Source organism: Brachyistius frenatus, unplaced genomic scaffold (genome assembly GCF_029030835.1).
Source record: "Brachyistius frenatus isolate BFR_SWC_R1_liver_20210118 unplaced genomic scaffold, ASM2903083v1 Contig_594, whole genome shotgun sequence".
Classification (NCBI taxonomy): domain Eukaryota; kingdom Metazoa; phylum Chordata; class Actinopteri; family Embiotocidae; genus Brachyistius; species Brachyistius frenatus.
Window position 1 is genome coordinate 14,262 of NW_027211193.1, and position 23,993 is coordinate 38,254.

Sequence of the window (23,993 nt, forward strand, 5' to 3'; positions counted from 1 at the left end):
TTTTATCTCTTCTTTCACTTTTATCCTTTAATTGTATTCTATTATTATTTCAAAGTGGTAAAAACCCCCAAAATGTTAAGCTATGCGTGTGTGAACAACACTCACACGTACCAAAGGTCACCATCTCATCTCGCATCGCCTTCATTTGTCTCGAGGAAGCAAAAATGTATTCTTTCCTTTGTCTAATCGCAGATGTGTGACTGCCTGTGTGTGTGTGTGTGTGTGTGTGTGTGTGTGTGTGTGTGTGTGTGTGTGTGTGTGTGTGTGTGTGTGTGTGTGTGTGTGTGTGTGTGTGTGTGTGTGTGTGTGTGTGTGTGTGTGTGTGTGTGAAATGAACACAGCTCATTAGGATACTGATGGCCTTGCAGCAGACCTTGCAGCCAGCTTGCCGCTGCTTTATTAATAGGCACTCTGATTAAAGGTTTTGCAGCTTGTGTGTGTGTGTGTGTGTGTGTGTGTGTGTGTGTGTGTGTGTGTGTGTGTGTGTGTGTGTGTGTGTGTGTGTGTGTGTGTGTGTGTGTGTGTGACTTTAATTTCAGTGTGTGTCACCGCAGCATGGATTAGGGTTATTACAAGTGTGCGTACACACAATATTCTCTTCGTTTTTCGGCATTTACGTGTCTTTTTTTCATGCATGTGAGCAGAAGTGTGTACGCAAACCTGACTTTGTTATCTACAGTGTCTTTCCCGCTCGTGTTTCACCAGACAGAAGGACTTTGTTTTCCACTCCGGGTGGATTCGGCGTGGGGGGGAGGTGGGCGAAAAAAACAAGTGCACATTTCTCAGATCTCACCCCCGAGGTCGCCTCCGACAACTTCTGCTCCTCAGACTTCCCGCCATCAGAGCCGTTTTTAGTTTTTTTTTAGAAAGGGAGGGACGGCTCAGGTGTCGAGGAAACAACAAAAAAAGCCCCGCCGGATGAATGAGGCGACACGCGGCAGTTTAGGATCAATTTCAGGAGTTTTTACGCGAGTGTGTGTGTGCAGTGAGGAATTACACACGAAGCCGTGGAGGTTGTCAGACTTCAGCCTTTCGATTGTACGCCGCCGCTCTCTCGGTGGGAGTTTCCCCCCCAGAGGGAGGTTCTCCCTGACATCTCAGGAAATGACTTTTTCTTTTTCTTTTTTTTGGAAACAGATGGCCACAGACGCCCACCAGAAATTCTGTGTTTTATTTAATCAGGCTCGTGTTTTTGTAGTCGCTTTGTTGTAGATCTAACGGAGTGAAAATGGGAGTCTCGTTGGAACGCCATATGAGAAGCCAGTCAATTGACTCTCACATAGAGTTGGTGCTCTTGGCAAATACTTGCATCTGATTGGCTGGCAGTTGTGTTATAGTTGTATAACAGAACAATTCAGTCATGCTTTCGTTTTTTTGAAAATGATAACAATAAGAACAAACATCCAACATGGAGCAAAATGAAAAACAACGTATGAATGAGTTAGCCATGTAAACTGCAGAGACAATAAATACAGTTGGATAAAACTCAATGAGAATTTAGAAACACATTAACACACAAACATACTAAATACAAAAACAATTGACCAGAAAAAGACAAAGTAAAACTTAATACAAAAAATACATTTATAAGCAAGAAACAAAACCAAACAAACAAAAAAAATCATACCAACACTACACCACATCGTATACAATATGACAGTTAACACTGTGGTGAAACGGATCTAACCATGACTTAGACACACAAAAAAAAGCTTAAAGTCATAGCAATTTGAATGCAGCTTCTTCTTTTGCTTGTGCATATTTGCCAGAATACTTATACGTATAATAATGTTGAACAAATGCATATCTCAGTCTATAAAGAAAGTCCTTCAAAGAACTCTTTTATAATCGCGAGGTGCAGCAAATGGATAAAACAGGGGGACGTTATATTCGAGAAGTAACACTTCACACCCATCAGAATTAATTCGACTTAGTTTACAATAAACTGCTGGAATGATTTCCCAAGTGATCTCCGCCTTTTTCGTACTGATGAATATTTATCAAAGTGAAACTAAAATATCACGGACTGCCGATAATGATGGGTGACGCGTCACCAATTTTATCACGGTGTGCAAAAGTGAAGCCGAAATACTGCGGAAATAGGCGCTGCCGTCTTGCTTTGTGTGACAGGGTTTGAATTATGAAAGCATTAGCGAAAGGTTCAGACATTTTAAGTGGTTGTTTTCAGGGTAAGCGTTTGGTGAAATGAGTCGGTCCGATTGTCCTCGCAAGTAAAGAAAAACCCCATATGTTTTGTGTGTTCCAGTGAAGGTTCAGAAGTCGGACCATCCCCACTCCTGGGACCCCTGCGTGAACTACTGTCACCCTCCGAACTCCACGCTCCTAAACGCAAGCTCCACGCTCAACAAGTCGTGGACCGCCTCCAACAACAACACGGTCAACAGCCTGGACTACTGCAAGTGTGAGAACGCAAAACGCCGCTGACACTGTCGCTTTTCCTTCAGTCATTGAATCATCGATTTCGTTTCATTAATTCGATTTAACTTCCTGTCGGTCTCGCAGCGGAATGATTGAAAGTATAATAATGCAGACGGACTTGGCTCAAAAACTTTCTGGCGAGTTCTGTGACACGGAAGACTTTATTCCATTTTAATGCCGCTCGGTGAGCGACGAGGGGACCTGTGGCGAAACGGCTTCCTCTGGATGAGAAGCAAGTCAATGACGTTTACATGAACATGGCCATCTAAGAGAGTCTAAGAGTCATCTAAGAGAGTAAAAGCTGCGGAACAAAAACTGTGTTCATTGAATTTTACGCTATTGAAATAATACGCTAAAAGGTGGATGTTTTTCTCTTTTTTTTCCCCCGAAGGTGCTCGTCTGTTATTACGTCTCAATTTTCTTAATTTTTTTTTTTTTTTGCTGTTTTGGAACGACGAACCTCAATCTTTGATTTCTCTTTTCTCAGCTCTGGTGTCGGCCAGCTTCTCTCCGGGCTCCACGACCACGTCGGGCCCCAGCAGCCAGAGCTCCAGCACTCTGCCCAGGCCTACGGTTCCCATGAGTCCTCGCAACTCGCTGCTCAAACGACGGCAGAGGAAGAAAGAGCACAAGAGCTCCTGTCGGTTTCCGTCCGGCCGCGCGTCTGTGTGATAATCGAATTCATCGGAACGGGTTGAACGTCGATTTGAAGCTGTTTGTGTTGTTTTTTGGTTTTTTTTTGTAGTGTCCCTGGCGTCCAGTTCGGTGGGTCCCGGCGGTCAGGTGGTTCACGTGGAGACCAGCGAGGTCGTCTTAACGGGCGACCCGCTCAACGGCTTCGGCGTGCAGCTGCAGGGAGGAATATTCGCCACCGAAACGCTCTCCGCACCGCCGCTCATCCGATTCATAGAGCCCGACAGCTCCGCAGAGAGGTGAGCTCACACTTGTGTTTTTTTGTTTTTTTTTAGTCGGATTTGCACACTGGCAACATGAGTTAAAATCCACGTTCACACCACAATATCGAATGTTAATGTGTTATAATTTAGACTGACACTTTTATTTTGGTACTACAATGCCCAAAAGTCTTTTATTTCCTCAAACAGCATCATTTCAGGACTTACCTTGCAAATGCAAATGTTGCAGTGGTTTGTAAGAACTTTACTCATCCAAATAAGTTCAAATAAACTTGTAAAATAAGAATTACTGGGCCATAATATAGTGAAGTATATTGAAAGCGCCTTCAAATTAATTTTAAATTGATTTTCATCGCTGAGAATTCGTACTAATGAAGTTGTTTTTAATTATTTTAATTAATTTTGAAGTAATCATTATATATTTTTAGGCTATTTTGTATTGTGCATGTTGATGTATTCTGAAAAGTAAAAAAAAAAAAATACTGTATCACAAGTACTGTATAATAACATATTGGTGTGTCGTTTCAAGGGTTATAACCATAGACTGTATATAAAAGTTGACATGAAAAGTGAAGTCAGTGCGAAAGACAGAAAGCCTCCGGCTCCATAGACTCCCATTCAACGTCTCTTATCAAATTTGAGGTGAAGTTATCTCGATGTTGTTGGCTGAAGTTGCTCCTTCTTATTAGTTTTCTGGCGGTTTAGAAAGAATTAGAAAATAAGCTTCAAAAAGATGTGTTTTTGGGAGCGTGTCTGTTTGATTGACAGGCCTGTGGTGCAGTCAGGTTACGGCTATCGGTGGACGCGACGTCTAATCACCACCGGTCCCAAAACCATCTCCGAACTACCAAAGATGGCGCCGGCACTAAATCCGAACTCGTGTGTGTGTGTGTGTGTGTGTGTGTGTGTGTGTGTGTGTGTGTGTGTGTGTGTGTGTGTGTGTGTGTGTGTGTGTGTGTGTGTGTGTGTGTGTGTGTGTGTGTGTGTTCGCAGTCCTCCCCTCACCCTGCACGTCCTCTGTAATTTGCGCACGTACTTACGACTTCATTTAAGTCTCCAAATTCTGTCTGCATCCTGTGTGCGTCTGTGTGCGTCTGATTGATGTTTCCGTCATATTAACAGCTTCTCTAAGTGCTGGGTGTGTTTTCTGCACCCGGAGGCCACACTCCCCTTCTCCATTAGTGCCCATGCGAACAACACTAATTAGCCGGCTTCCCCTCGCCCACGCCGGAGGAATCGATAAGTACCTTTCTTTCCAGCCTGACAGTGTGAATCCAAATAAACCCCCTTTCGTATAGCGCCCGGAAATATGCTTAACCACACATTTTAGAGCCTTTAAAACCATAAGTGTTGCAGAGCAGTGACCAGTGAGGGCATCCTGCTTTAAGGTTTTAACCTGTAATTATCCCGTTTCTCTCTTAATGTCACGTAGCATCATTTTTAAATGTATGTTTTATGCACTGCTTCAGAAGACACAAAATATTTCTCATTGACCAATGTTACCAATCAACAATCTGCAATATGTAATTTAAACTACTGTTTTTAATTTGAAGTAAATTGAAAGTTTTCACATTTTGCTGTTTATTTCTCGGCAGCACAAGAGCTAAAAAATTAAAATAAAATTAAGATAAAAAAAAAAATTAAAAAAGAGAAGTCTGACTCGCTGTAATGAGCAAACCTAATTATGCCGCAGTAGTTGCTTGTTTTTTATTTGGCCCATTTCTTCCCAGAGTAAAAAAATTCATTAAAAAAGTGGCATAGTGTTATATATAAGCCGGCAGTGAGCCTTTTTGTTCTCGATGCCAGCTGTTGGTGCGTAAACCACAAACCATCGGGAGGAATCTGCGAGATATCTCCATCCAACAAAAACACATTCCATTATTACTGTAAAACTGCAAATGTACAGGAATTATAAATAGGGGGTTTCATATTGATGAATTAATGGAGGGCGCCAAGAACAACAAGTATTCAGATCCTGTACTCAAGTAAAAGCACCAATACGCCGATGTCGGAGTACTCCATTGCAACTAAAAGTCATTTATTTAAAATACTACTTTAGTAAAAGTACAGAAGTATTTAAAAAAAAATATTTATTTAAAAAAAAAAATGTTTAGCCATTGTCTGCAAAATGTGCAATAGTTTTATGGGACATTTGTGCAATATTTTACATATGGTGTTTGACAGGCTTTTATCATGTTTGTATTTTATTATTTATTATAAATGTGTGCGCATGTGTATAAAATGCTTAATATACTGTTTTAGGCACTGCACGACAAACTTTCGTTATACAAATATGTACAATGACAATAAAGGTATTCTATTATGCTCTAGTGAAAGTATTAAAGTAAAAGTACTGCGTTGGTTCCTGCGATATATTTTACGTGACATCATTCGATTATTAATAGTGAAGCATCCGTGTATGCAGCATTAGTTTGAGCTAGTTTGAACTACTTTGTCTTGTTTACAGTGACAGCAGATGAATGGTTTTGAAATGATCACTACGAGAGGAAAGAAGATAAAAAAAAATGAAGCTGTTTTCAGTCTTTTGCAGTTTTTCTTCAGTTGTTGAATTTTGGATCAATTGGACATTTATTGAAATGAAACCATGTGAGGATCTTACAGGGGGAAAAAAAAAAAAAATCACTAATTGTTAAAGCGGATTAGGACTCAGACATTTGAAATACGACAAGAAGGGGAAAAAAGTTGGAAACCACTGATTTAATCTGTAACGATGTTTTTAAAAGCTCGTTTTTATTAAACGTTGCATAAAGTCTTAAATGTGAAAAGTAACTGAAGCTTTTAGTAAATAAATGTAGAGAAGTACAATATTTCCCCTTTGAAATAATGTGGCATCAAATAGAAAACACTCAAGTAACATAAACGTAGCTCAAAATTGTAAATAGTTACTTTCTACCACTTGAAATGTGTTAGAGAGGACTCAACATTATCAGTCAGCAGTTTAAAGCCATTAACAGTTAAGATCCATCGCTGACCAGAGGAAGAGTCTAACTAATCCACTCAGTCTCATCCTCCTCTTAATTTAGCTCATGCATTAGCTCTGCACTTTGTCAGACTCGCACTACTGTTGATGCCGAAGCTCCCGGCAACACCAAGCAGAGTTCAAACCGATGCATTATACACAGATATGATATATCCGTAACGTCTTTTAAATGTTTCAAAAGCACGTTTAGAAAAGTGCTATACAAAATAAAGTTTTTTTTAAAAAAAAATTATTATTATTATCATGTTATGCAAGTTACATTTAGCATTGTACAGTAAAAACTGCAGATTAAGGCTAGATTATGAATTATGAACACCGTATCCATTATAAGGACCCAACACCATCATTATAATGGTGCATCTTGTCATGTGGTTTCAGTTGAAGTTGAATTTCACGAAGAAAAACAAACAAGACAAAGATTGATGGAAAGCAAATTATGAGAGAAGAAGAAATGAGAAAGCGAGACAGTCGTTAAATAACCAGACAACGAAACCGAAGGGAGAGGAACTTTGTAATTCATGGACAAATAATGGGAGGCAGAGGGGGAAGAGAGAGACGGGAGTCTCGGCAGGGCCATTTAATCCTCAGTTAGATCGTAATGAAGATGTCTGATTGTATATTAATGCGAGTCACCCACTCATGACTTTAACAGAGGACGCAGTACATCAACTGTGTCTGTCACATTCGGACGAGTTGGCCAGAAATAAATCCAAAGGGCAGCAACTGCACGAAGGCGAGGTCGAGTCAAAGTGAGACAAACTCGTCATTTTCTACGGTCAAAGATGTCTCCTTGGGTCAGAAGGTGCGATAACTGCTGTAATAATTTAGTAGCGAAGAGTAACACGACTCTCTATTTTAGTTCAATTCGAAGTCAAGACCGTCAAGTCACGCTAAGAAATCCTTACAAACCTTTGCGAGGGTTGTGTGGTAGACCCACAGCCAGTCCTGCGTTTTAAAGCCATTAATTTAGCTCGGTAGTTGATTGGATAAAATAAGAAAAAAACGGAAGCTAAACCCATCACCTAACTTTCTCTTTCGTTTCGTTGGCTGTTAATTGGTCCAAAGGTTCGATGAGTCCGCTGGCTCGTCCCGGTGGGTAGGGGATAGTTTACATCTGTGTGTCAGGAACCCCAATCCTCACCGAAGTCCCTCTAAACTACCAATCTTCCTGCCAAGATCTCGATATGACTTTAAGATGGTGCTCTGCAGTTGTGACTCACAGACGATTCGCTTTTTTTTTTTTAGTCGTCGAGTGTCGATTTCAGGTCAAGGACAAGTCAAGGTCAAAGTTGAGGTCGGCCTATACGGGTAGCATAACGTAGCACTGATAAAAGATTCAGTTCCATATTTACATTGGAAAAACAAAGACTGGTGTTCATACCAAATGAATGCTGATGATGAGGGTGTCTATGCCCAGGAAGCACTTTAATTATTTTTTTTTTTAAAAAGGTCAAATTTAATAAAAATACAGGAACACAGGAAGATTGTAATAAGCAAGAACCATAAGGGACTTGGATATTCTGCACAAACCAAAAAAAACAATATAACTGCATTCATAAGACTCGTGTTTTAATCTTTACGCGTGACTTAGTAACATACATACTTAGTAACAACAAAGGTATTTACGCGTTTCATAATTTCAATAAACAGCGCTAATATCCTCTGCTTTAATTCCACCAGTGATTTATTGATGCATCGAGTGAGCCGGCGTTGGTTGATCTTTGGGAAAGAAAAAAATCATCAGTACCGCAAACGGCAGCATTGAAAGCACAGTAGCTAAAAATAATGTGACATGTTAACACAGGAGGGAGTCTGAAGCTCTTCTCCTGTCATGAGCCAATGCAAAATGAATTAAAGGAGGAAACAGCACAGGTAGGGGGCCGACTGACAAATGCTACATTTACATGCTTGGGTTTATCACCCCGCCTCTTTTCGGAGAATTTTGACGGTGACGGGAAATCATACCAAAAAAATAGCGACATAAATAAGTTTCATTTCAGGACAATGCCGACGGTCCTCATGGAAGTTTTTGATTCATTTCATTGGACATTACACTGAAAATAAAGGAACTTGTGGTTTTAAGGCCTCAAAAGCAATAAAACCGTAACATGTAGTCGTGTTTTGAAAGAAAGCCTTTAAATGTCTGACATCACCGCGGTAACTGTCGTTGCAGGTGTGGCCTGCTGCAGGTGGGCGACCGCCTCCTGTCAATCAACGGGATCCCCACAGAGGACGGAACGCTGGAGGAAGCCAATCAGCTTCTCCGGGACGCAGCGTTGACCAATAAGGTCACACTGGAAATCGAATTCGATGTAGCAGGTTCGTAAAGTAAAAAAATAAATAAATAAAAAATGTGATGTACGATTTCTTTACCAATTTTCTTGGATAATTATCTGCTTTCAAAACTCTTAAAAGTCTACTGTGACAGTTTGACTTCTAAAACTCTAAATAGATAGTGTCAGAACACCTCTTCATTACCAATATATGAAAGTTAAAAAAAAAAAAAAAACCTTTGCTTGGAGATTTAAGGCCGTCGTAGAACATAACTCCTTTATTTGCTAGCGTTTGATCGTTTTTCTTTGTCGTACGTTCAAATAACATTTTCCACGGGGCGGATGAACTCTGCTGCCGAGAGCTTTCGTATCAGAGCCGGCAGCGGTGGACAGAATAATTACAGCTCCTCTCCGCAGATCACGGCCCCATCAGCACACTCTTAACCTCCAGGAGAAGCACTCGGAGTACGAGCCCTGTATTACTGTCTTCACTTCTGACTCCTCCGTAGAAGAAAAGTCGCATCAGAATTGCTTGAGTGTTTTTGTTTTGTTGTTGTTTTGTTTTGTTTTTTTAAGGGAATCCGTTAATTGTGAAATGCGGCTCAAAGTGCAAGAAAATGACATGCAGTGTTTCACATAAAGATCGATATTAAGGATCATTTAAAAGATTTTCCCCCAAAATGTTGATGGAAAAGGAAACCAACTTGTTAATCACCACGTTTGCAGTGTCAGTGAATGAAAAGAGCTTCTCTGGAAGGACACCGATTCAAACAACTTGTTGAAAAGTCTTAAGCGGTTGCTTTGCTTTCCAATTCCCCCCCCCCACCCCCACCCTCCACCCCTTCCCCTCGTTGTGTTTGTGCACGCTTGTTTTTGCTGGCGGAATTAGCGGCTATGAGTCACGCAGGAAAACAGCGAGGATACGAAGCCGCTGTTTGCCCCTCGAGAGGAGCAATTCAGGCGAGATAAGAGCGAGAGCTAAACGCCTTGTAATTACAAATGTTAAGCGGGATGAAAAGACTTATTTGTTGCTCTTTATATTAGTGCCTTTTTCTTGACACTGTGTGTGTGTGTGTGTGCGTGTGCGTGTGTTGTGTGTGTGTGTTTTATTTTCTGTTTTCCAGAGTCGGTGGTGCCTAGCAGCGGTACTTTCCACGTCAAACTGCCGAAGAAGAGAGGAGTGGAGCTGGGCCTCACCATCAGTGGTAGGAACACACACACACACACACACACACACACACACACACACACACACACACACACACACACACACACACACACACACAAGTGTCCGTATGATCTGATTTTTTTGTTTTGAAGGGCTGCGGGCCTTGAATGTTTCAATTTCGCGAGACCACCCTGGGCTGCTTCACAAAACACACACACACAAAACCTACACATGTATTTTTCATGGTAACGCGGCCTGCAGGGAAGCTCGGCTATAAACATCAACAATGTTTATAAGAATGGGAGAGATGCCGTTTGTCATTCTTACGCTTCCGGAGCTTCACACTATGTACACTGACAGTATGACGACAGCCCTGTATGCATTTTGTCGGGGTGGGGGTTTATAGTCTGTTTTTCGTAGTTTGGGCTACAAACTTGATGCTGCTGCATCGTATTTTTAGATAATACTGAGCTGTATTCTTTGTGGCAACAGTTTGGAGATGACTCTTTCCCGTTTCGACCACAGACTGCATATAAAAGTGTTTGTAGATTCCGGGTCTGACAAATGAGGCCTTAAACTGCAATACCACCGAGTGCCAGTAGAGGTCGGCTCCAAAATGCCTCCATAGACTCCCATTCAACTTCTCTCATAAAACTCTCAGTCAATAAAATGTGTCCATCAGTTATCTCGTTCCTGCTAGCCGAAGACGCTCCTTCTTATTAGCTTTCTGGAGGTCCATCTGGAAATAATCCCTCATTCATTGGAAAATAAGCTTCAAAAAGCGGTGATTTGATTGACAGGTCTGTGGTGCAGTCAGCAATATTCTTCCAGAGGTGCAAGCAGGAAGTACAACGATCTGGGTCATGTGACCGATACATTTTTTTTTGCCGATACAATCTATTGTTTCATATAAATGTTGAATTTCTTGCCCGAAGCCAACGATTACACTTTTTAGAGCTTCCAGAAAAGCATAGTGACCAGTAGGATTAATCAGGTTAATGGACGTGGTTTTAAGATGAGATATTCTACTGTAGCACATGGCTTCAAATGATCAATATTCATGTATAAAATGCTGCATTTCAAAATATCTAAGAAGTTCATTATCAAAACATCAAGTACACATTTATACATTAAGCATCTACTCTGTAGTTTTGGTTTTTATTCTGCCAGTCAAAAAGTTTATTGTGGTTATTTTAAAAAACAAGTATTTCATCATAGACACTCACTTTAAAACACAGTCTTCACTCTTCAGTGGGAATAACCTACATTCACGGTTTGATTATACTCAGTCTGGAATGTGTATATATTACCATGTCCCCGTATATGCTGTATTATTTTAAGCAGCAGTAGCTCAGTGACACGTAAACTGTTGAACCTGACACACGTTTAAATATTTGGAAGAAGACAGTTAACTGGGACCCGTTTGTGGTAGAGCGTGACATTTTAGGTTTATAATCCTGGGCTTTAACAACCATCTGTCATTTTTTTTGTTTACTGGATGAAAAGTTGATATTGACCTTCTGAGGATTGTTTTTGTTTTTTTATTGGTTGAATGTAAAAAAAAAAATTAAAAAAAGAAGCTGTAACTAAATGCTGACCTCGGAGAAAGTGTCAATTATAGACTCTCTATGTAAAAGATGACCTCCACATGCCTACAGAAAGAGATTGGACCTAATACTCACAGGAAACAGACACTGATTTGTTTTGTTGGTTTGTTTTTTTTTCTTTTATGTGAGGCATTAATGCTCAAATCACTGTGTAATGAACTCTTCCTGTCTGAAAGCCTCCAAGGTGAGACCTCATCTTCTCTGGCCCCACATGTTTGCAGGTTAAACTTGAAATTTTGTAAAAAAAAAAAAAAGTTTTTTAAAGTTCTAGAGAAGAAAGTTGAAGACATAAATACATGAGTAAATTTTCCAAATATTAAAAAGCTATTATATGGTCAGGAAATTATTCGACAGAATTCTCAAACTGCATGAGATCATTTGAAAACGTCGAGACACTCAAGTTTCTGCAGTCAAACTCAACAACTGAGTGTAAAACTGTAATTGTATGACCGTTCTGCATAAATAACAAATAAAGCCAGTTGTTTACTTTTAGAAGAATTATCAAGGATCTCATCAAGCGTCCACATCAGTCTAATCAGTCGTCTCAACTCTGGACATTTAGGGCAGTGGTGCCGACAGTTTACCATGAAACTCATTTCATGACACAATTTTCTATATCCTGATTTTTATTATATTAAGTATAACAGGTTGTAGTGTGACAGTCACTGAAACAGAGAACGGAGCAATGGTGCCATCTTCTGAACACAAGTGTCCACAGCTGACAATGACAAGCAGCTTACATTGATATTTATATCATAGTTATATTTTTGTTAAAGAAATAAACATTATTTTTTTGTGTGCATTTTAAAAGGAGGGAGCTAAAATCCAAAGAGCGCAGGTTCGAATCCCGGCTCGGGAAGTGTTTACATTTATAGTATACAGAATGAAAGTGGGTTTTTTTACAAACTTTAACTTGTGGAAGGTGTTCATAAAAGACTTGTGTAACGCAATTACTGTTTAACACCTTAGTTTAAAATGCCTTATCCATAGTAAAAAAAAAAAAAAAGATTATCCATACAAAAAAATAGATTAGTCATAGTAAAAAAAAAGATTATCCCTAGTAAATTATTATACTTTTTAACTTGATTGATCAAATGTTTAAATCAAGGATTGTTTAATTTGTGTTATATTTTTGACCAAGTATTTTAATTAGAGTAGAGAGGAATTTAATATGACTTTGGAAATGATTATTTTAATTGCTATTGCTATCAAACTTGTATTTGTTCTTATGTGGCAGTTTATGGGGACGTTTTACTGTTACAATTATTGGTTCCTAAGTCAACAAATACTGCTGCCACTGTGGTGCATAGCGGTGGTATCAGGAGAAACTCTGGTATTTCAACTTTCAACTTTATTTATTTATATAGTGCCAAATCACAACATAGGTTATTTCAACTATTATTTCAGCAATGTTACATGTTGTTGTTGTGATGTCATCTCCCTCCGCAGCCAGTAAGAAGCCAGGAGAGCCTCTCATCATTTCGGACATCAAGAAGGGCAGCATGGCTCACAGGTATATAATACCTGTTAATTACAAGCGCCACCAAATACCGGGAAAACCTTCATAATGTAGTCTAGATTTCCATCTTTGAAGTACAGAATCGTTTTTTTGTTGTTTTTTTTATCAGTTTCTACCTCTCCGTCTCTGTCCTCTCTTCTGTCTCTCTGTGTCCCCTGTAGGACAGGAACGTTGGAGCCCGGCGATAAGCTGCTGGCCATCGACAACATCCGTCTGGAGAACTGCTCCCGAGACGACGCCGAGCACATCCTGCTGCAGTGCGAGGAGCTGGTCAAACTAAAGATACGCAAAGACGAAGACAACTCAGGTATTTCCATGGATATAGTTGGTTCTGCGTGTGCTGCTTCAGTAAACAGGATTGAAACTAGTTCTATTTCTGAGTCCTGCAGGTTTTCTTTTTAAAAGACATGCACTCTCAGTGTTTCACCACCAGGTGGAGCTGTTGTCCACAGCTTTGGGACAGCAGCTGCAAAACGGTCCTGATCTAACAAACAGGACTTTAAGATGTGTTATCATCAGTCCCGGTGGGGATTGGAGATGTAAACAAGAAAATTAAATGAATTATGCAACAAAATAAACCAAATACGTAAAGAAATTCATGAAAATACTGCCGGTGTCGTGATCCGATGTGTACCAGCAGCCTGAAGCCAGATAAGGAGCTTTATGCTCGGCTACTTTGTCATCTTACAGACGCCATCTTAAATATGTGTGAGTCAACAAGAACAATTTTAACTAAAAAAATAAAGAAACATCACCCTGTTTCGCTACACGTTGCGAAATCATGTGACGTAAACAAAAACAAAAAACACAGACTGAGGGACCGATTATATAATCATGTTGGATTATGAGGCTGTAATGACGCACACACACACACACACACACACACAGACACGCACACAAAGACACAAGAAATGATATGCAGAGATGATACGGTCACGCTATGTGATGACAAGGCAAGTCCTTTTTACCCGGTTACCATGGCAACTGTGTCTTCTTCACCCGCGATAGTCTTGAGAGGAGTTTTGACCTACTTCTGGAATGAAGTGTTTGTGTGTGTGTGTGTGTGTGTGTGTGTGTGTGTGTATGTAATTGTGCGTATTTCCAGCGAGCAGGTGAAATGATGCATTATTACCTGTTAAACCTGAAGTGTTTTTAACGTGTGTGTGTGTGTGTGTGTGTGTGTGTGTGTGTGTGTGTGTGTGTGTGTGTGTGTGTGTGTGTGTGTGTGTGTGTGTGTGTGTGTGTGTGTGTGTGTGTGTGTGTGTGTGTGTGTGAGAAAACGCGAGAGTGTGTATGAGATGAGCAACAAACATCAGACGGTATCAACTGCTCCTCGGTGTTGAAACATTAGAATAACGTGTGTGTGTGTGTGTGTGTGTGTGTGTGTGTGTGTGTGTGTGTGTGTGTGTGTGTGTGTGTGTGTGTGTGTGTGTGTGTGTGTGTGTGTGTGTGTGTGTGTGTGTGTTGTATCAGATGAGCAGGAGACGTCAGGCAGTATCATCTACACAGTGGAACTGAAGCGGTACGGAGGCCCTCTGGGTATCACCATCTCAGGCACCGAGGAGCCTTTTGACCCCATCACTATATCAGGCCTGACCAAGAGAGGCCTTGCAGAGAGGTACGCGCACACACACACACACACACACACACACACACACACACACACACACACACACACACACACACACACACACACTTCTCTCGGAAATCTAGGTTGCCAGTTTGCGTTTTAAAGCGTCAGTGAAGTCGCTGCAGATTTCAGGAACCTTCTCTTCCCAAACTGTTTCATATTCTCACTCGGTAACAGCTCACAAATATAGAACTGTAAATGAATTCGACTCGATGCCACTCGAACTCTACAGGGATCCATCTGAAATCACCAAAATATCACATCATCCTGCGCAACGTGAAAACGACTCACCTGCAGCTCCGCTGGAGTTCCTCAGGAGACGACATGCGGACGTGCGTTACGTTTCTTTGTAGGTCAGGAGAGCTCACATGGACGAGTCTCCGCAATCCAGCAGCGGATAGGAACACCGTGTCACGTCGATTCAAACCTACTTCTACTGTCTACTTATTACAAAGATGTTTCATAAATGTCAAATAACGTTTTAATTTCACTGCACTGAGTAATTATTTTTACATGTGCGAAACGATCCATTTAGCTGTTACCATTGTTTAAAAAATGAAGCAGTCTGCAGCTGATTATCTTAAAAAAAAAAAATAAATAAGGACGGAGAGGAAGAGGGTGGTGAGGAGGGACAATCAACAATTGGTGTCCACCATAGACTGAATATTAAAATGGACGTCTGTCTAAAAAAATGAAGTCAATGGGTAAACGTCCTAAAGTGTAATACCAGTTCCGGCCACTCGGGGCTGGCGCCAAAAACCTTTGACTCAGAGTCAGTCCCATTCAAAAAAAAAAGCATCAACATCTGTCATTAAATAGAAAGTCAATGAAAATGTTCTACAAGTCATTTTTGCTTTATTTTGCTATTATTCTGGTGGTCTTTCAGAAAATAGTTCCATAATTGATTAAATACGAGGCCGCAAAGAGAGGTATGTTTTTGGGGGAGGGAGGGTCTGGTTTTGATTGGCAGGCCTGGGATGCTTCTGCTATCAGTGGGTGAGGCAACGTATTTTCCAGTGGAAAAGTTAGTCTGGACCCGCGGGACACAAGTGTTGTCCGTCAGTGGAAATCTTTACAGCATAATTAGGAGGTGACATATTCACATCTTTAAAAGAAAAAGGAAAAAAAAATCACTTATTGACCTCAGGGGAATTATCATGGCTTTTTTTTTTTTAACAATCTACTGCCAAACAGAATTTTGAAATTAGAGATCAGTTCAATCTTGGAAAGCCTTGTATAAAATCTTTTGGCGCAATCAAAAGCCCAAAAAAACCAAAGTGACTTCATTTGCGTGCATTAAATCGATAAATAAATCCGGTTTTCACTTTGTGATACGCACATATTATCAATGATAACACGAAAACATTGACACCAATAACTAAAAAGTGTTGATTTACTGTATGTTCCATGCAAAACATCATATCCTGAACATGATCAAACCTAGGGTACTGTACATGTATGTATGCAGGTGTGCGTTACATAGTAGATAATTAAACAAACAAACATTTATAAAAAAAAACAGCCCAAATTGAACCATTTGTCAGAATGATATTTATAAATGTCATGATTGCAGATAAAGGGTAACTGATTTAGAAAGAAAAAAAAAAAGCACAGCTGGAATGGTCATTCTCAATCAAAACAACCGGTATGTCTGGAATGAAGTAATTATTATCTTATGTGCTCAAGATTCATGTCAAGATTTACACAACAATTGTGGTTTTATGGCAACATATGCAGACATGTAAAGCCAACTGGTAAGATGGAAGGAACCGACCATATTTAAGATAGAAGCTTTGGAGCGATTAAGCGGGGGGGATTCCCGAGTGTGCAGGAGCAGCAGCAGGTGCGGGTTCGACACGAAGCGATGACAGATGAGTTCATGAGAAAAAAAACAGGAATATGGGAGAAGCCAGCCATCCGCCGCAAAAACAAGACTCAACAGAGGATGACATAATCGGGGTTTTTTTTGAGTCATAAAACATCCATCCAGTGAAATTCAGATTACATCCAGTCCACCGCATTTCACTTTACTTCACAGTAAAAATCTCAGCTTTTATAAGAAGTTCACAGTTTTTTTTTTAAAACCAACAAAAACACACACACACACACACACACACACACACACACACACACACACACACACACACACACATGCACACGCCGTGACCCCATTTCTCGAGAGTTTTGTGATGTAATTGTTCTATTTCCTGGTCTAAACTGTTGTCGATAAAGCACTTTGCCTCAGACCTGTTGGCTAAAAGCACTCTATAAATACACTTGGCTCAGCTTGACACAGAAGACGACGCCGGGGATGCAGATGATATCGGCGTCGCTGCATCCACGGGACTCGGCGAAGAAAAAAAAAAGAAGAAAAAAACGGTTCACTTTTTTCTCCCAGATCCGTTTAACTTTGTTAAATCCGTCGAGGTGAAGAGAAACTCGAAAGTCCCGACAAATTGAACACACACTTTACTGCCTTTAATCGCTCATGCTTACGTGTTTAACGTGTGACGTGTGTGAGATTAAACCTTGAAAGTTATATTTCTGTCAAAATTGGCCACAAGATGAATTATTGTTCTTCGTTTCGTACCAGGTTTAACAGAGAGGTCGTTGATAGTGGGATTTAAAGGGAGCAGGTGTTATTATTTCAAGCGTCGCCTCGTCGTGACCACTACTACTAGTCGTGTGTGTGTGTGTGTTCACGTCACTTTTTGTGTGAAGATGCATAACTTTCAAATTCAATTCCCAAACATTTTAAATCTGATCTGGAATCAGCGACAGCCATTGTTTTGTGCTTGAAAAAGTATTTTTTTTGAAGAAATGTAAAAAAAAAAAAAAAAAAAAAACAGCATAGTCTTAATTTAATTCTGAAATAGTTTTGAGAAAAAAAATTGGTTCTAGTTTGTTTTTTTAAAGGTCAGCTGGTACCAATGAGGGGGAAAAAAGACATTTCTGTGCACATAAAAAATATATTTAATATTGATTTATTGTTGCCGGAACCTCTCTAGAATCCTTTAGGGATCATTAAAAAAATCATTCCCTTCCTGTGTGGGGATAATACTGTATTCCACTTTGTGTATCTGTGTGCCCTATTCTCTGTGTGTGTGTGTGTGTGTGTGTGTGTGTGTGTGTGTGTGTGTGTGTGTGTGTGTGTGTGTGTGTGTGTGTGTGTGTGTGTGTGTGTGTGTGTGTGTGTGTGTGTGTGCGTCCAGGACAGGGGCGATACATGTCGGCGATCGTATCTTGGCCATCAACAGCGTCAGTCTGAAAGGCAAGCCGCTGAGCGAAGCCATCCACCTGCTGCAGATGGCCGGAGAGACGGTCACACTGAAGATAAAGAAACAGCTGGACAGTAAGAGTTCTTTGTAGTGACTATTCACTTCTACTTGTGCATCTCTGGAGTTCCTTTTTACACAGACTGTATATAAAAGTGTTCGTAGCTTCCTGTTCTGAAAAATGAGGCCGATTGCAGAAAGCGCCTTAAGCTGCAATACCACCGAGTGCCACTAGAGGTTGGTTTCAAAAAGCCTCCTGCTCCATAGACTCCCATTCAACTAGTCTCATAAAATGCTCTCTCCAAAAACTTTTTCCCAAAGTGATTTCTGTTTTGCTAGCCAAAGTCCCTCTTTCTTATTAGTTTTCTGGCGGTGCATCTGAAAATAATCCCGTCATTAATTAGAAAATGAGTTTAAAAAAAGACGCTATTGGGGTTGGAGGTGACGCAGTATCGTCAGGTTTTCAAACACATGGAGTCAGTGTTTTTTATACCATTTACCATCGGTTGAACTCGCTTCGAACCTGAATTCTAAATAACAATCTTACCAGGTCCTGTGCTCAACTTTTGCGGTTCAGCCAATGCTGGCAAGTTCGATGTCTGCAGCGCTCCATTTGGTTTTGGTGTTCTTGCCGCCTTTACATCTCCAACTTTTTCGAGGGAAGTGAACATTTTCAATGAACCCTGTCCTAACTGTTACACCAACCATAAATATAATACATAAACTATACCCTCTTCTTCAAAACATCTATAAAACAGCAGAAAACGTTCCAGATCAAAACTGTCACAGTTCCACTGAGTGCACTTTACCGGCCGATCGATAGACAATCAGCCTCGTTCTGAAACGGACCTCCTGTTCATTTCAACTTCCTCCAAGACGGAGAGGAGAGGAAGGCAGCGGAGGGGGAAGACACCACGGAGAACGAGATCAGCGACACCGAGGAGGACGACTTGACGGACAGCCAACAGACCAATAAGCTGTCGGAGCTTTACTCCACAACCATACCCAGCGTGGACTCGGCCATGGAGTCGTGGGACGGCTCGGGGCTGGACGCGGGCTACGGTAGCCAGGGTAAGAGTTATAGCCACGTATATTCAGGATGCATCATTTTTTTTCAAAAGGATCGAGGAACATCTTGTTTGTTATCATTCGATTTAAAAAATATATATATTTTTTTTTAGGTTTAGCGTGTGTTTTCCTTCAATGTGGCTTTCCCCTGCAGGTACTTACAGTCATCAAGCAGCCGGTATTGCCCTCCACCCACACGAGTGGCGCAGCGCCAAGCAGCAGCAGCAGCAGCAGCAGCAGCAGCAGCAGCGCAGCACCACGCCTCCTCCTGGACGCCGGAAGAACTACCCATTCAGCGACGGAGGCTTCAGCGAAGACGACTGGGACAAACCACCCGGGTACGATTGGAATTTAGTTTAAATCTTTTTAACTACTAATCATCCATCCTTTATGTTTGCGCTGGCTACGTTTGAAGTCAATTCCAATAAATCTCGTTCGCCATTGTCTTCCCTTCATTTTTGTACTGTTCAAAACCTCCTTTGTGTAAATCCATCACTCTAAAGAGGAAGTCTGCGTTGATTTTTGCTGACTCATTAAAAAGATATGCACTAATTTATTCCATTAAGACCGTTCGGATCTCTGGGAAGTGAAGTCCAAAAACTGATCAAATGTAGACCTTCGAGGGTCATAAAAATGTATTTTAAATGCCCCCAATGCACTGGATGCAATAATTTAGTCACTTTATGTTAAATTGTTAAAATTACAAAGTTATATTTGGCATTTTGTTTTATTAAAATCTAGTTATCTAATGGCATAATTCTCTGCCCAGGTATTACCATGAATTACGACAGTGTAAAAGGCTTTTAGTTAAGTGCGTTTGGCTCCATGTTAAATTCACCTGCGGCCGTCCTCCCACATTGCTCATTGGAGACGCGAAGGATTGTGTTTCTGTGCCGTTCGGCTGCATTGTTGACGCACCACTAACTTTTACATCTGCATAAGCCTCCAGTTCATTTTTCACAAGCACGTAATTTCAACTGCCAAGTCTCCGGTTTGACTTCGGGTCGTGAATTGTACATTTGAGCGTGGGAGTCTTTGGCGTCACGAAGTCAGCGAGAGTGACCGATTATCCGTGTTATCTGTGTGTTTGTGTGTGTCTCCGTGTGCATAGTGATGAGTCAGGAGGTTAATCCTTGTAAGGATACCAACGTTCGCTGGAGTTATATAACGCTGCGGAGGGGGTACGGGTGGGGGGGGGATTGCGGAGACAAAAGGAGGGAGGGTGAGAGAAAAATCAGCTGTGCAGCTGAAAGTGAATTAATCTTGTCGGTCGGGGACGTTAAAAAATTACTCGTGATGGATTCTAGCGGAGCAGGGAACCATGATGCTACTGCATGTTGTCGGTGCAGAACACAGACTGTATATAAAAAGTGTAACGTAGCTTCCGCGTCTGAAAAATGAGGCCAATGCTGAAGCGCCTTAAGCTGCAATACCACCGAGTGCCACTAGGGGTCCAAAAAAAATGCCTCCTGCTCCATAGACTTCCATGCAACTCGTCACATAAAATTCGTGATCAATATCATTTTTCCATGACTTATCTCGGTGTTGTTAGCTAAAGTCGTTCCTTCTTATTGGTTTTCTGGAGGTCCATCTGAAAATAATCCCTCATTCATAAGAAAATAAGCTTCAAAAAGATGTGTTTTTGTGGGGCGTGTCTCTTTGATTGACGGGCCCGTGGGGCAGTCAGGTTACGGCTATCGGTGGGCGCCCCATGTAGTATCGTCGGGTTTTCAATCAGATCAAGTCAGATCCTCCGCTGGCTTTATTTTATCGTAATCAGTGACTCTGAAGACAAAACTGGTTTTATTTTCGTGACAGATTTATCGGCCATCCACCAGACGGTATTCTGCTGGACCCGGACGACAGTTTCTGGTGTCAGGCGCTGGAGGACCTCGAGACCTGCGGCCAGTCAGAACTTCTCCGAGAGATAGAGGTCAGTTGGCATTTTAACACTATTCTTAAACTTTAACTCCAGTCATTAGCATTAGCTTTAAAACATGAAAACAACACTTAAGCACCTGCACACACAGGAACACCTTAAAGGGTTACCAACAGTCCTGCGTTCAGAGAAATAGAGATGCGTAAAAAAAAAAATGCATAAAGCCAGTGTTAACACAGTAATCGCAGCATTAGCTTGATTTACATGGTTTGCGTGTATTTTGTTCATGCAGGCGTCCATCATGACGGGCACAGCCATCAGTCTGGGTGTAGACGGTGTCAACAAGCCTCCTGTTGAGCCCATACTGAGCCACAGCAGGATGAGCCCGCTGCGGAGAAACTCTCTGCTGCACCAGGGGAACCTGCTCCACCAAGGTACACACCTCCACCAGGGCGCCCATCTGCATGAGGAGGCCCACCTGCACGAAGAGGCCCAACTCCATCAAGGTCAGTGGCAGATGTGACAGAACTGATCTCTCCACTCTAAATATTGTACAGACAAAAAAGTAAACCAATTTCCATTTAGTGAAGAGAAAATAAACTTAACAAAATGATACTTTTACTTATTGTATGTCGATATGGTTAAAAAAAAAAAAAAAAAGGCTGTTTACTAAATGTTTGTCTGAAAGATTTTTTTTTTTTAATACTTTCTGTGAAACCAGCCCCCCTATTCCACCCAGATGGCCACCTGCACGAGGAGGCCCTTTACAACCAGGAGGTGCACCTACACCAGGGGGCCCACATCCACCAAGACAACCAGTCCCCTCTCCTACACCATGATCCCAAACCCAAAGCCTCGCTGAGAGTGTCGGAGAGGACGTGGGAGTCCCGTCGGATCAAAGAGGAGATGCAGGGGATTCTGTCGCCGACGCCTCTGGAGCTGCACAAAGTGAGTACAAACCTCTGTTGTGTTCGGGGTCCATGGATGACATACTGATAAGATAAAGCTTAACTTTAGGGTCAAAATTTGAACTGGGACTCCTTCGTTAATCAAAAGTCAAGGGGGGAAATACTAATTTATTTTAGTCCGGTTTTGGGCACAAATTTTAAATATGGGGCTAAAGACAATGGAAGTCAACCGAAAAATATAGTAATGTGCTGTGACAGTAAAAGTATTTCACAATCTAGTCCGAAGAAGGGCTTAATGTCAATTTGCAGTTTAAGCCGTAGATGTGCGCTTTCCTTGACGTATCCGTCCGCCCCTCCCTTGGCGACGTCCCAATAAAAACAAGACTTCAGCAGGTGGCTCATTGCCAAGACATACCTACATGTTCAACCATACTGCCCAAGTAACAAGTGAATAAGTACAGTTCCCAAGTCATCAATCTTAAAGTTCAGCTTGCTATTAAAAAGTTTGCCAACTTCCAAAACCTCCACGTCAACCAAATGTTTGTTTCGTTCATTTTTTGTTGTTGTTGCATGTCAAGAAAAAAAAAAAAAAAAAAAAAAAAAAGGTAATTTAGGAGGAGAATAAGTCCGTGTCCAAATTTTTAAGTTGGTATCTTGACTTGTCCAAAACAGGGAAATAATAATAATTTAAGGTCCCATGTGAGCTAGTGTGGATAAATAGTTGAGTTTAAAAAGCCTTAAATTCCTTTTTTGGGTTTGAGAAAGGTTTTTTTTACAGTGTAGAGTACATTATGTAATACAGTGTAGAATCTACTGTGTAGTTTCCCAACCCTCCACCCCCTAAGGGAAACTGTTAGACCAGCGGCTACATGTCTTCTCCCTCCTATGGATTTTTAATCACAGTTCCATGGAAGGGTCGACTTCAACTTGTACGGCTGCGAGCGAGACTGAAAAATACATTTGTTATCATCCACAGGGAAAAAAGTACATTAAATCCACGACTATTTCACCGTGATGGACTCTTTGGCTGGCGGCCAGAATGTTACAGCCTTAATTAGTGGCTCATTAAAAGGTCATAAAATATTCATATATAATAACAGCCTTTTTCAGTTAACCAGTTAACCCCCTCAGCAAAAAAACATCTGGTCTTCATCATGAATTGTAAAGACCTCCATCTTGTATTTGTCCCTGTAATGATGCTATATTATTGGGTCATTTGTTAGAGTGGTTGTAATGCTTTTAATCTACATGCTGTACTAATCTGCACTAACCTAAATACTGTGTGTATCCCACACTGTAAAACGTCAATGTGGCTTTTAAATCAACTAATATCAATCGCCCTGTCAACAGAAAAAGAGTTCATATAGAAAGTCTGGAATTAGCTATTGTTATGTAGTCAGATTTTAAAGTTGAACATTACAGTCCATTTTGTGATTTTGTTGGTGTTTTAATACGTCAGCTTTGATCAGAACTTTAGAGCTCCAAACATGGGACCCACCATGGACTGATAGCTGCAACCGAACTGCACCAGAGGCCTGTTAATCAATCAGACACGCCCCCAAAAACAACTTTTTTTACCAGCTTATTTTCTAATGAATGAGGGATTATTTTCAGATGGACTTCCAGAAAACGAATGAGAAGGAGTGACTTTAGCCATCAAAACTAAAATAACTTGTGGAAAAAAAATTATTGACTTCAAATTTTATGAGAGAAGTTGAATGGGAGTCTATGGAACCAGAGGCTTTTTTTGAGCCAACCACTAGTGGCACTCGGTGGTGTTGCAGCTTAAGATGCTTCCGCATCATTTTGAAGCTTCTTCCACTTTTATATAATTTAAGGGTAACTTGTCAATTTCTGCTGTCGGTATTTGACAAAACATTTCATTGCCTACCTCACAGATTCAACTCATTGCTTTCCATAAACTTGAATTAAGCTAAATTTTTGTTTAAACATTGAGTTTTGACTAAATCAACCTCACATTCTCACGTCGTCTTCCTTCAGGTAACTGTGATAAAGGACCCAGAGAGCGATGACTTTGGCTTCAGCGTGTCTGACGGCTTCTTGGAGAAAGGCGTCTACGTCAACATGATCCGACCCGATGGGCCGGCTGACCGGGCTGGGCTCAGACCCTACGACAGGATCCTGCAGGTAACGATAAGAAATCAATTTACTTGTTGGAAAGTGTGAACATCCATATGTAGCGTAGAACTCCACAGTTAAGGATCACCAGGCTAATGGTAATGCTGGCAAGAACTAAAGGTAGCCGTAGTAAATTTTCGGAGAGAGTATCCTGGTGATGTGTTTGGGTCCTT

General features: G+C 41.0%; 1 protein-coding gene across 3 annotated transcripts in view; it reads left to right on the forward strand.

The window, feature by feature from the left end:
• Positions 1–23,993, forward strand: part of LOC138614855 (glutamate receptor-interacting protein 2-like) — a 44,622-nt gene that overhangs the window by 12,905 nt on the left and 7,724 nt on the right. For 2 of the 3 annotated variants that reach the window (XM_069688448.1, XM_069688447.1), the window contains exons 8-22: positions 2,267–2,422; positions 2,927–3,079; positions 3,185–3,371; positions 8,528–8,673; positions 9,752–9,832; positions 12,852–12,915; positions 13,083–13,228; positions 14,395–14,539; positions 17,764–17,903; positions 18,703–18,897; positions 19,049–19,232; positions 20,713–20,827; positions 21,066–21,279; positions 21,495–21,721; positions 23,683–23,829. In XM_069688448.1, coding sequence (XP_069544549.1) covers positions 2,267–2,422; positions 2,927–3,079; positions 3,185–3,371; positions 8,528–8,673; positions 9,752–9,832; positions 12,852–12,915; positions 13,083–13,228; positions 14,395–14,539; positions 17,764–17,903; positions 18,703–18,897; positions 19,049–19,232; positions 20,713–20,827; positions 21,066–21,279; positions 21,495–21,721; positions 23,683–23,829 — 2,300 coding nt within the window. The remainder of the gene's footprint in view (positions 1–2,266; positions 2,423–2,926; positions 3,080–3,184; positions 3,372–8,527; positions 8,674–9,751; positions 9,833–12,851; positions 12,916–13,082; positions 13,229–14,394; positions 14,540–17,763; positions 17,904–18,702; positions 18,898–19,048; positions 19,233–20,712; positions 20,828–21,065; positions 21,280–21,494; positions 21,722–23,682; positions 23,830–23,993) is intronic. The other variant, XM_069688449.1, reaches the window with a different exon arrangement.